This window comes from Aquarana catesbeiana, linkage group LG04 (genome assembly GCF_042186555.1).
Source record: "Aquarana catesbeiana isolate 2022-GZ linkage group LG04, ASM4218655v1, whole genome shotgun sequence".
NCBI lineage: Eukaryota > Metazoa > Chordata > Amphibia > Anura > Ranidae > Aquarana > Aquarana catesbeiana.
Window position 1 is genome coordinate 626,170,001 of NC_133327.1, and position 13,367 is coordinate 626,183,367.

A 13,367-nucleotide genomic window follows, 5' to 3' on the forward strand; every position below is an offset into this window, starting at 1 on the left:
AAACCCATTTTCCAGCTTCTATGGCCACTCTTATGTGTAAGTCACCCTGTGTTTATTAGGGGCACAGGGTGATTGAGAACCACAAAACAGACTCCTACTGGGGTTCTCGGTCATCCTGTGCCCCTAAGACACAGGTTGACCTGCACATAAGAGGCAGAGGAAGCTAGAAAACGAGTTTCCAGAGCTCTAAGCCGGTTTCCATGAGCCCCCCCGCCCTAAGTTGGTCTCTTCATACATGGAGGTGGAAACATTATGCTTCGGGACATATTTTGGCTATGGGGACAGGAGAACTTCCCTCAGCAAGGGCATTTTAAACTGGTGTGGATAGGTATTCCATCATGACAATGACCCAAACCACACGGCTAAGGCAACAAAGGAGTGGCCCAAGAAGAAGCAAATTAAGGTCCTGGAGTGGCCTAGCCAGTCTCCAGACCTTAATCCCTTAGAAAATATGTGGAGGGAGCTTAAGGTGCGAGTTGCCAAAAGGAGTTGCAAAGAGGAGTGGGGCAAAATCACTCCTGAGATGTGTGCAAACCTGGTGACCAACTACAAGAATGGGGAAACTTAAACCTTTAAAGAATGGGGATACTTTAAAGATCCTGATAAGGACTGGGGGAATTGGAATAGGGATTTGATGATTGGGAGGAACTACCATATGAAGTGGATTGGGAACTGGTTGACTTGTAGGAAATGGAGGTATGCTGGCTAAGAGGTGCCACTTGAGGTGGGGCTAATACATTTTGGGCAGTGGTGGTTGGTGTACGTTGGTGATGGGGGATAATACTTGGGTGGTAATGATGCTGAAACATGTGCTGTAAGGATAGGTTTAGTGGAGCAGGCTCACTATGGTAAGGACGTTGTTGCTGAGTAATGAGTGGCGGCATGGGATCACCAGACATTGCACCCCTTATGCACACACCAGTGTAATTGAATATAGCCATTTGCACATCCATTTTTCGTGGAGTGGGTACTTGTGCGAGATGATGGTATGGATTTTTTACAAAGATTGCATCCTGATTGGTGGGGTCAGCAAATGGATCAATGGCATCAACCCTTCTCATCGCCTTCATCTCCTCCATGAATGATAACATCGCTCCATCCATGTCAGGTTTGGGTTGGGATTGGCGTCTTTGACGACTGCTTATTGACGTGATGGCTCGAACAGAACGAATCTGTGAAGTGGGAAATTTATTAGAACATTTGTCTTTGTCAACATTTTAAAATGAGGCATTTTGTTTAGGATTCTTACAGGCACACGTCTTTCATGCGTGGTTCTTGTTGCTGCTGATTCTTGATTTGGGGACACTTGGGAAGACGCGGGTTGTTCGGCACCCTGCTCAGTTTGTCAAACTCCCATCTCTTCCTCTCGCGCTTGCTCTGTATCCTCTGAGCCTGCAGCCCCCTCCTCTTCTGTCTCGGAAATGTTGGTGCTGGTACTGTAAAAGGATATGTTGATAGATGGATCAGTACAGTAGATTTATTACAATACATAGATCCATGTGTGTCATTACTGTTGCAAAGGAGTATATGATTTGGTCTACTTGGCCAACTAACGTGATATATGGGAGAAAAAAGGTATTTACTTACCATCTTAAGTCCATCACATTTCTCAAGAAGCCTAACATTTCAAAGAAAGGGCTTCTTCTTTTTTTTTTTTTTTTTTTTTTAACGCCCCTGCACCACTTCTATTGTCGTCAGCCTCCTCTTTAAGTTCACGTCTATAACGGTCTCTTTGTGATGTCCACCGCGTCACGATTTTTTGGCCTGCGTAGGAACAGTAGACACAATTAACACATTGTATACCTAATTGTCATATTGCATTTCTGTTTGAAACACATATGTGGAATACATGTCTTGGCATGTTAAAGTGGTTTTAAACCACTCTTTTTGTCACTTGTACCTTTTTTAGGTAAGCCTTGAACAAGGCTTACCTTAGGAGATATTTGCTGTAGACTGCGCTGATGATGTAATCGGCGCATGCGCTGTGACGAAACGGCCCTCCATGCCATTTCTTCACTAGCAAGTGTCGTGACTGATGGCTCCCGCGCCCATGCTCGCACACAGCAGCGAACGCATATGTAGGTCGTGTCTGCATATATAAACTATGTTCAAACCACGCATGTGAGGTATCACCACGAACATTAAAGCGAGAGCAATAATTCTAGCACTAGACCTCCCCTGTAACTCTAAACATGTAACCTGTAAAAAAAATTTAAGTGTCACCTAATGGAGATTTTTAAGTACTGACGTTTGGCGCCATACCACATATGTTCGCAATTTTAAAGCGTGACGTGAGGTATCTATTTACTCGACGATTCATCATCTGTCACATTATACCATAAAGTGTTGTTTTTTTTTTTTTTTTTTTCCCTCTTTCTTTTTCCATGAAAGTAAGTTTTTTTTTTTCCCCCCAAAAAAATCGCTTTGGAAAAATTGCTGCGCAAATACTGTGTGACAGATAAAGTTGTAATGACCACCATTGTATTCCCAATGGTCTCAGTTAAAAAAATGTATATAATGTTTGAGGGTTTTAAGTAATATTCTAGCAAAAAAATGACTTTTACATGCTTGAGAGGAGTGCTGGGATTTGCCTGGTGATTTAATTAGACTACAAGTATCAGGATGCTAATAGTGACATATGGATGTACTACAAGTTAACCATGCCAACCCACCCCCATCCCACAAACTGCTTACCATGTATCTGACGCTGTATCTCACTGAGTGTCCCATAAAGCTGGCCTGGCATGCACCAGGTTGATGAGGCGTTCATGTGACACAATTCTTGCCATGTCTTCTCTCTGTCTTGTCAGCTCTCTCGCTCTCGCTCTCCCGCTCTCGCTCTCCCTCTCGCTCTCCCTCTCCCTCTCGCTCTCGCTCTCCCGCTCTCGCTCTCCCGCTCTCGCTCTCCCGCTCTCGCTCTCCCGCTCTCGCTCTCCCGCTCTCGCTCTCCCGCTCTCGCTCTCCCTCTCGCTCTCCCCCTCTCGCTCCCCCTCTCGCTCCCCCTCTCGCTCCCCCTCTCGCTCTCCCTCTCGCTCTCCCTCTCGCTCTCCCTCTCGCTCTCCCTCTCGCTCTCCCTCTCGCTCTCCCTCTCGCTCTCCCTCTCGCTCTCCCTCTCGCTCTCCCTCTCGCTCTCCCTCTCGCTCTCCCTCTCGCTCTCCCTCTCGCTCTCCCTCTCGCTCTCCCTCTCGCTCTCCCTCTCGCTCTCGCTCTCGCTCTCCCTCTCGCTCTCCCTCTCGCTCTCCCTCTCGCTCTCCCTCTCTCTCATAGCACTAGGCTGCATGCAACTTCCTAAAGACCACTACCTGGGTCATAGGTTGATTTTTTTTTTTTTTAATGTATTCATATTATAATATATTACATATTTTGGTTAAAAACTGATGTCAGCGGATAGGATGTAAACGGATCGTCTGCTAACATCCGTTTTTCGTCCGTTCTGTTTTTTTTCCGGAAGAAAATATAGGGTTTTCTTCCGTCGTAAAAAACGAAGCTTAGCGGAGATGGATGTCAGCGGACGTTGGTGGATGATGATCTGCTAACGTCTGCTATCCTATAGAGATGCATTGATGTCCCTTTTCATCCTTCTAAGGATGGATGAAAAAACGGACGGACGAGTGTGAAAGGGCCCTAAGGTTGTGGTGGGTGTTTGTTTTTTTGTTTTTTTTCTCTTCCAGGTATTATCCATGTCGCATGACAAGTGCGACATGGATACTTTTTTTTTTTTTTTTACTTTTTTTTTTTTCCCCCCCTCCAACAGCAGGCAGTTCATTAAGTTCAATTTTTTTTTGAAAGTCGATCAAGTTACTGAATGAGAGGATGCCTAAACTTATAACTTTACAGTGCCAGATGTAGCAGGTCGTTTCTTCAGCCAGAGAAGCATTGTATTACATATAAAAACAAATTGCTTTTTGTATAACGCATACAAATTCAGAGTTTAGTTTCTACCTTTTTTATATCGTGCAGTTAAACAGCATATACAGCTGGGAGAAATGTAGATGTGACACCGCAGTTTTGTCATATTTATTTTGGGATATTACTTGAACTTGGAAAAGGGGTGACCTGAGATGCCCATAGTTTTTAACACATTGCACGTTGTATGTAGTTATTCAGTGGCCGTGGCCTTGCAAAAACTAGATACACTGCTTGCACCTCAGTCTCTTTCATTTGAATAACTCTTCTGCAAACTATTACTTCTACTTTCCTTGTACAAATCCTTACTGCAAAACATTCTATTTTTTCACTTCCATTTGAACAAAGAAGAATCACTCTGAATAATTCCTCCTTGTTGACCATGATGGGATTGTCCATGCGAATCAAAGAGCCTGAAGTGCACACTGCTTCTCCCCGATGGCCCAGAGAATCAGACAGCCACACAGTCTTTGGAAGGCACTACCATTGTGCTAACCAGGCCGGAGATGACTTGGTATCTCCACACAATGGCCTGACACATTGCAACGAGCGGACCACTGCTTTCAGCCAGTCCAGAGCTATTACCGCTGTGTTCCCCGGCCACAGCATTCTGCACTGACCTTTCCCTAGGAGGATGATAGTTCTGTGTCCCCGGTCACAGAACGCTGCTCTACCATCCTCCACTTGACTGCTACTTCTTCCTTCCAGCTCTCCTCCAGCATGCAAGTCTTGTGTTCCCCGGTCACAGCAGCTTGATACTTCCTTAAGGATGAAGATCTTTATCTTAAGCTCCCTCCTAGCGGTTCCTCCATCCCTCCTCCGCACGCCCACGTGGGAACAGCAACTCAGTACTCCATTATCTGTTCCTACTTTCCAGAACTCCCCCCTGGAAGCATGTGACCCCAGCTTATATGGGAGGCCTAACCCCTGCCAATATCAAAAGATAATTGGTCAGGGCTCCTCACATTAGTTACCTGCCACTTAGATAAGTCCAAGTCTGAGTCAGAGCACATATGGCCACACCCCCCACTACACTGGACACTCCCAGTCCCAAATGACAACAACCAGGCCCAGCCTAAGGCACAGGCCTGGCTAAATTTATACTCTAGCAGCTACCTTTAGGTAGAGTGTGCTACATATATAAATACTTTTTATTTTTTATTTTTGTTGCTGTCCTCCAGTATCGTGTGTATTAAAATTATTTTTTATACACTACACTATATTGTCAAAAGTATTGGGATGCCTGCCTTTACACACACATAAACTTTAATGGAGTCTTAGTCTGTAGGGTTCAATATTTGACTGACCCTTTGCAGTTATAACAGCTTCAGGTTTAGGAGTGTGTCTATGGGAATGCTTGACCATTCTTCCAGAAGTGCATTTGTGAGGTCAGGCACTGATGTTGGATAAGAAGGCCTGGCTCGCAGTCTCCACTCTAGGAGATGTCTCTTCCCTCCAATCAGCTCTCAGAGCTCTCCTCACTGAGCTCTGCAGAGTGTGACTTCAGCTCCTCCCCCCCCCCCCCCCCCTTTTTATGAACTCGCAGATAAGCTTTAAATATTCAGCACTTTGAAAGGATGTAGAGAAGAGAAGACTGCAGATAAACCGGTGCACCCTATGTAGGAGGATTTGTTTCACCTGGTGTATCACCTGATACTCCCTTCACTGGGTATATGTAAGGGTTTACAACCACTTTGAGGTCTCTAAAGTCCAGAATTTATTAAGCCGTAAGATAAACCGATGTAGAGAGGAGGGAAATGAGACATTGAGGTTCCCTTGCTTCCTGTCCCGATTAAAGGTGACAGAAGGGTTCTCCTGCTTTCAGTCTTTGTAATGTAAAGTATCCCCTCCCCTCCCCTTTGGAGTGTAAAGGATCCCCTCACCTTTGTCCAAGGGAGAGATTGAGGTCCCCTCACTTCCTGTCCCACTGCACTCGGCATTGGAAGCCCTGCAGCATATCTGCACAGGAGGGTGGTGGACCAAAATAAATAAAATTCTCGCCTAGGCAAGAAACCCAGAAGTGCTGCTTTGCAGCACAAATAAATCAACTAAAGAATCATGTCCACTTGTGAGAGAGGAAGGAAGGAAGCAGGGCAACATGACTTATACTTTAGGGTGAAGGTTCGCTTTAAGATGTTTACTGCACACTTCTTTGTAATGTGACGGGAGCCCAATATTTCCCCTCCCCATTCAAAAAAAAAGTATAGTTCTGACTGTAGTTGGGCATCCCCCCTCAATCCTGTTGAGGAGTTTGATTATACAGATTTTATTTTTATTTTTTTTTTTAACTGTCCTCTTTCTGGTCACATGATATGTGGGGTCCTTTCATCCCTGTGGTGGTGGGTGGTCCCTACTGGTGCACACAACAGTCCAGTGTGATGAGGCCCCCCAGGAGGTGGTCTATGAGAACTCGCAGATGGTGGTTTAAATGACGCTGAGGATCAGTGAGCCTCAAAGGTTTGGTAAAATATGGTCATGGTGGATAGAACCTAGTAACAAACTTTACGAAGGTTTATCTAGTAGAGAGGAGTAAAAGTAATGGAGATAGATGGGAGTAAGGAGCTGAAGCAGAAGGAAGTGGAGTAGATGAGAGGAAAAGAAGGATATATGTGAAAGAAAGATAAGCTGAAGCTGCAGGGAAGCTTCCATAGTCTGATTATTGATATCAGGGGAGCGTAATTGGATGAGTAAATTGTATTCATGCTCCTATTATGTTTTGGCTATTATATGAGAGAGACACTTTTTTAATACGAGAGGTGCAAGGTTTGTTTGGTCTTTTTATGTTTTTTTTGTTGTCCTTTTTTTTTTTTTTTTTTATTTATTTATTTGATAATTTTTGATATTTAGTAATTTAGTTGATATAGATTTTGTTTGTATAACTATAAAAATTATTTGATTAAAAAAAAAAAAAAAAAAAGAGGATCAGTGAACCTGGTTACAGGTTGGCTACAGAGTGGAACAACAAGGAGGAGAAGGTGAGTATTGCCGATTTTTTTTTTTTTTTTTTTTTTCCAGCTGGTCCTGGCCTACTTCTAAATCAATGCAGTAAATACTGTACATTGCTCTAAATAAGATTTTACACTAGATTGATGCAAGATTCTTCTTCAGTGGTCAGCCATCTTGGATATCGGAGATGTGGAATTCCAGGAGTGACTGGTGGCCGTCCTATCACTTTACCAAATTCCAAATGAAGAAGGATTGGGAGAATTGTGTGGAGCTCGCTGTAAAGAAGGCCTCTGTGGCTGCCATGTTACAGGGACAAGGTGTGTGACTCTGGATACATGGCTTTAACATATTTCTTGATATGGTTATTGACTATCCTTGTTGTAAAATATAGAATTAGTAAATTTAACAGTCTTTTATGTTACCTGTATATCATGGAATTACTTTTTAATGCTCACCACCGATTAGAACGATTAAAGCCTAGTACACACTGGCCTAATGTCGGAGCGACATCGACATTCGCCCCGTGGGTATTGCAGCCGGTCCAACAGAAGCCGGCCCATGGGGCATGACCAAAATAGGTCTACCGATCCGCTCCAGATCAGCGCTTTCAGCCAATAGTGTGTTCTGATGGGGGAGGGGGCGGCATCCCAACAACACGTCATCCCAACGTCACAACACAATAGCACAGCAGGGGAAAACGCTGTACTAACATTAGATAGTACCGCGGCTCCTCCCTCCTGAGCTGTCAGGTTTTTTTCTTTTCGTTTTTTTTTTTTTTTTTTCGTTTAGCACTGCTGGTCCAAAGCTAATCCAGGAAACTATCATGATGGCAACAGCCAAAAATGGAGGGAGAGAATATTACAGTAAGAAATGTTATATTTTACCGAAATTAATCAGAATCATTGTAATACTCCCCCTTTTTTTTTTTTTTTTTTTTTTTTAAATTAAATTAGTAAAAAAAAAGTTTTTGCCGGAACGCCGCTTTAACACTGATAAGTGCGATGTGTTTTTTTTCCCTTGCATAAAAAAAGGTTTCCCTTTTAAATCCGATGGGACTTTTCACACCACTGCGTTACAGGTGAAGTGCGTTTTGAAAAGTCCTGTATGCTGCATCTTTGGTGTGGTTTTGAAAACCACACCAAAAACACAGCTTCCCATTGAAGTGAATGGAAATCGTGGTAAAAACTCACTGACTGCGTTTTTTGAGTCATCGATTTTTCACAGGTGCAGGCAACCCAAAAACGCACCTGAAACCCATGCATATTTTTTCAGCGATTTTGCTACAGAGCAGTGAATGTACCCTTAGGAGCACTCTTACTTGCATACATAATTGTAAAGGTTATTCCTCAAATACCATGTTACAACTTTCCTTGCGTCTAATGACCATTAATCCCTGACCTTCGACAAGTCTACTGATCAGAAAAGGTATTATATCCTTTCGATCCTTACATCATTACTGTGTCCTGTAGAGCCGTAGGGGTAGGCGGGAGGAACCACTGAGTGCAGCGGCGGATCACAGAGTCTATTTCTATGTAGACTTTATTGGATGATTTTTCTTCATCACATCAGTGTTTTTGAGGTATGCTCAGTGGTAGAGGTAAGTATTTTTTAACATTTTCTTTGCAAGGATATGTCGGTAGAAATTTTAATTTTTGCAACAGTTGCTTTAAAAAGTTAAATGTGTTTATTTCAATAGGACAGAGCGCCTACGATTAAATAGTTAAGTTATCAAGTATAAAGTACCATCATCCCAACAATCTACTACAAAAGAAGGCAGGGAGTAGGGAGTGCCGCAGTTCGCTGCTTCTGTCGGCAGGTGTCCCAACCCCCCACACACAGGGAAAAACACAGGGGACTATTTCGGTACTGAAGGTAGTAGGGTATTAGTACAAAAGGGTGAAGAGGAGATAATAGGATAAAAACTATATTTTTAATAGAAATCCATTTTAAAAGAATGTATATAACACAATAATGCAATGACATATACAGTTGCAATACAGGACAAGGCAATATATACAACCGCATGAATTACATCCAGTAATAACAGAGATTGTAACAATGACTTGGATTCTCGACCGGTTTCGCGGTATTCACCGCTTCCTCAGGAGAGTAAAGTCCGCTCAGGTATTCTCTGTAGATATATGGGGCCCCATACAATTCCCCCCGCGACGAACACAGGGGATAACAGAACAGCCTCCCTGCAACGTGATCAGCGAGGGCGGTGAAATACAGTGAAAAGGGAGCATACAATGGCCTACAGTCCTCTGACGTGGCGCTCAACGAGGAGCAGCATCTGGCTGCTATGGCCATTATCCCTTTTGCACATATCAGTGACTCCAGCTGTGTGGAGCTTTCATGAGCGCCTGGATCGTTTAAACGATTGTACCCCCCGATCCTTACCATTGTATGCTCCCTTTTCACTGTATTTCACCGCCCTCGCTGATCACGTTGCAGGGAGGCTGTTCTGTTATCCCCTGTGTTCGTCGCGGGGGGAATTGTATGGGGCCCCATATATCTACAGAGAATACCTGAGCGGACTTTACTCTCCTGAGGAAGCGGTGAATACCGCGAAACCGGTCGAGAATCCAAGTCATTGTTACAATCTCTGCTATATTGCCTTGTCCTGTATTGCAACTGTATATGTCATTGCATTATTGTGTTATATACATTCTTTTAAAATGGATTTCTATTAAAAATATAGTTTTTATCCTATTATCTCCTCTTCACCCTTTTGTACTAATACCCTACTACCTTCAGTACCGAAATAGTCCCCTGTGTTTTTCCCTGTGTGTGGGGGGTTGGGACACCTGCCGACAGAAGCAGCGAACTGCGGCACTCCCTACTCCCTGCCTTCTTTTGGTGTTTATTTCAATGTTTTAAACGGCAGTTTGTCTGGAATTTCACCTTGATCCCAGGTTCACACTAGCGCAATCTTAGACATCGCATGCGATTCGCATTGCAGGTGCCGATCACATGCGATGTCTGTGAGATACGAGTTCAGCTATACAGTTGTATGGCTGAACTCGCATTGAGTTTGCACTGAAATCGGATCGCATGGGTGTTCTCACCTATACGATCTGATTCCTGTGCAAGTTCACAGTTTGCACTGCGATCTGTGAACCAATCTGGGGGTGTCATTTACAATGTATTGTCACGCACAGTGGTTACCAGTAGGCAGTGTGAACTGCCTGTGGGAGAGATGCGATGTCTGAACCAGAGCTGTAATCGCACTGATTCCTGCATCACATCAGTGTGAACTTGGGCTTGTCGCACTAGTGTGAACCAGCACTGAAGCTTAAAATCTGCTTATGTTTTTGCCTCCCCTGCTTCCTCCCTCCCCCTCATAAACATGCTGATGACCTTTATAAAAAAAAAAAAAAAAAATCCACTTTTAATTAGACACTTTATTTTGGAACCACTGACCTCATCACTGCGTCTGTGCTTCTTTATGCAATGTAAGCAGATTATGGCTGGTGGAAAGGGTCGGGAGGTGCTGTACATGGTTTCCTGAAAACTGCTCTCAGCCTTGGTGCAAGAAGTGGGCTAGCTCTTGGGAGGAGTTAAGGAAACATCAAAATGCCTTGATGAGCGGGTATCAAGTCTGGGCAAGTGGTCGTTCCTAGGAAGGCTGCATTTGCAATGCATTAAAGCGGAGCTCCTCCCCCCTGCCAAAAAATTTAAGTCGGTAGCTACAAATACTGTAACCGCTGGCTTTTAATATTAGAACTCTTACCTGTTAAGGAATCAGCTCTCGGATGCCGCCGCCATTCTTTGTAAGGTAAACCGGCCTTGCGGCTTCACAGCTGGCTTCCTACTGCACATGTGCAAAGAGCGCTGCACTTTGTGAATGGCCCGAAGGGGGCAGCAAACTTCCGGGGGAAGTTTTTTTGCTGCGGCAAAAATGGGTACCCGCTCCTCACTTCTATTGTGTATTGTGTTTCTTATGTTACTTGAAAAGGAGAAATTTTTTCCTCACTGCAAACTGCTTTTAAAGTGTTTAAAGTTACTAAAGTGACTTTACATGTATCCCATGCAGATATACTGCCATTGGTAAGTGTTAGCAATGAACAGGGGAAATACCTTTTCTGACACTGCAGCTTTGCGGTGGCATGATCCCCCTGTGCAGGCCAGCCTCGATCTTTGCAGAGAAGTGGGAGGGGCTGAGATTCTCCTCTGCTGGCCGGCTGATGTCACAGGGTAATCTCTGCCCCTCCTGCTTCTCTCCATAGAACGAGGCTGGCCAGCACAGGGGAAACGTGATTGCTGCAGTGTCAGAAAAGGTATTTTCCCTGTTAATTTCTAACAAACACTTACACTTTCATTAATGGCAGTTTATCTGCATGGGATTTCTTTCCTATGTGCTGCATTATGCAGCTGAATAGAGGCGGGAGAGTGGGTAAGAAAGCGATCTCATGATGACTGGGGGAGAGCCTGTCAGAGGCATGGAGCAGGGCTGGGCTGCGGATGACGGAGGCACGTACTGACCCCGGTGTCAGAGGTCAGCAGCCCTGATAGATCGGAGTCAGCGCAGAGAGGGGAAGGTAAAAACTGAAGGAGGATCAGACAGGTATTACAGGGGGCCAAATGACACAGCATAAGCACTGTGCTGTATAACATGCTTTAAGGGAACAGGATTCGTGTTTGTTTTTTGCCTAGAATAATCATACCAGATATTCTTTCATTTTTCACTCCTAGACTGCAGTTACTTTTCATCTGTGTACCAGATGGGGGATGACAACCAGAGAAAAGCCTTAGACCGGGTGATGAAAGTTTTGAAGACGTGACTGGAAATCCTGATTACTCCACGTTGTACTTGATTGGAACCCCTTCAGTTTTATTTAGGGGAAGCCCTGCTGTGACCCTGTTCTCATTCTATATTTTGCCAATACAGACTTATGAAGCACAGGCAGAGCTTGCTCCCTGTTCCTGTGTGACAGATATTTATTAGTGATGTGTCTGGTAGCATTGACACTTTCTAGATGAATTAAATAAATGCCAAACTAGCTCTGTAATATTTTTTTCTCTTTATCCCATCGCTAAGTGACCCTAAAGCAAAAATGACTTTTGGGACGGACCCCCGTACTCAACAGGACTATGCCCACCGTAAATGCTGCTTTTGTCCAGAACCAGCACTGTCCAATGACCCCTTTAGCTCACCCAGTCATTAGCTGTAACTCAATGTTGGGTGAAAAACATCAAACTGTTTATTCAAACACATGAACAGAGAGGTAACGCTCAGGGACAACCTCCTGCCTTTGCTTTCAGTGCGGGGTAAACTGTCCAATACCAATAGACACACAGGTCAGGTGTATTCAAACTTCTCATCAGTAAACAGTCTTAGCTGGGAGGGGCTGCTGGAGGAACCCCCCCCCCCCCCCACTCCACATAGACATATATCCCATAATATACTTTTCTCCCAAGGCAGACAGACACAATAGAACAATGGAATACAACCACACCCAAAACCATCCCAGCAACGAGTCCACAACAGCATGAGACCACACACAATATATACATATATGCAATATTCCAGTTTGGTTGCCTAGCGTGTTCGACTAGCAGAGATCAGACTGGGGGTTCTTGGTCACCCTGTGCCCCTAATGGACACACATGGATTTACACATAGGAGGGGCTGGGGGTGCTGGACACGGAATTTACAGAGCTCTCCAAGGTAAGCTGGGTTCCACAAGCCCCCCCCCACTCAAAATGACTCCTGTCACAACACTATAGGCAAAATAATAAACTACAAATACTGTAGCTGCTGACTTTTAATATAAGGATACCTACCTGACTAGGTAGCCCACGATGTCGGCACCCGAACCCGACCTGTCCATCAGCTACGGGTGGAGGTGCCCTGGCATCCTTACTAATGGAAACAGGAAGTAAAGCCTTGTGGTTTCACAGCCTGTTTCCTACTGCTCATGCGCGAGTCACGGTGCGCCTTCTGAATGGTCCCGCTGCCTTCTGGGACCTGTGTGTGTCTCCCAGAAGTCAGCAGGGGGAGTAGGAGGGGCCGTAAATGACATAGTTACATATTAGGTGAGGTCAAAAAAAGACAAGTCCATCAAAGTCCAACCTATGTGCGTAGGTCGCTATGGCAACCTTACACGGAAGTGGGATTGGGTACCTATGTTTGACTTCTAAAGGTTCAAGGAGCAGATAAGCGGAGCTTCCACTTTTGGGTAGAATTCCGCTTTAATTTAAAGTGGACCTACAGTATACTCGCCTGCACAAGTTTCCATGCCAGGCACCAACCCCTTTGGTCAGTCTCCCTTCCAAGTTTGAACCTTCAACCATCTTGATTGGCTGGGCCAGGACGATGTGATTACTGCGCATGCTCAGGGGTTCATTCATCTCGGCGGAAGCCAAAACTGTACATGTGCACAGCTCGGTGTACATTGTGAACAAGCAGCTATGAATGCGTGTATGTGGAATAGACAGTGTCCCTTCTGCATTAAAAAGCCTGTTTGTTTGCAATGTTCACTTTTATAAGTTAAATTGATTGTAATGTCTTG

General features: G+C 44.5%; 1 protein-coding gene across 2 annotated transcripts in view; it reads left to right on the plus strand.

The window, feature by feature from the left end:
* TAF1A (TATA-box binding protein associated factor, RNA polymerase I subunit A) overlaps positions 1-12,235 on the plus strand; it is a 64,994-nt gene extending 52,759 nt beyond the window's left edge. For both annotated transcript variants that reach the window (XM_073628347.1, XM_073628348.1), the window contains exons 11-12: positions 7,015-7,169; positions 11,548-12,235. In XM_073628347.1, coding sequence (XP_073484448.1) covers positions 7,015-7,169; positions 11,548-11,636 — 244 coding nt within the window. In that variant the 3' untranslated portion in view covers positions 11,637-12,235. The remainder of the gene's footprint in view (positions 1-7,014; positions 7,170-11,547) is intronic.
* The last annotated feature ends 1,132 nt before the right edge of the window (positions 12,236-13,367 follow it).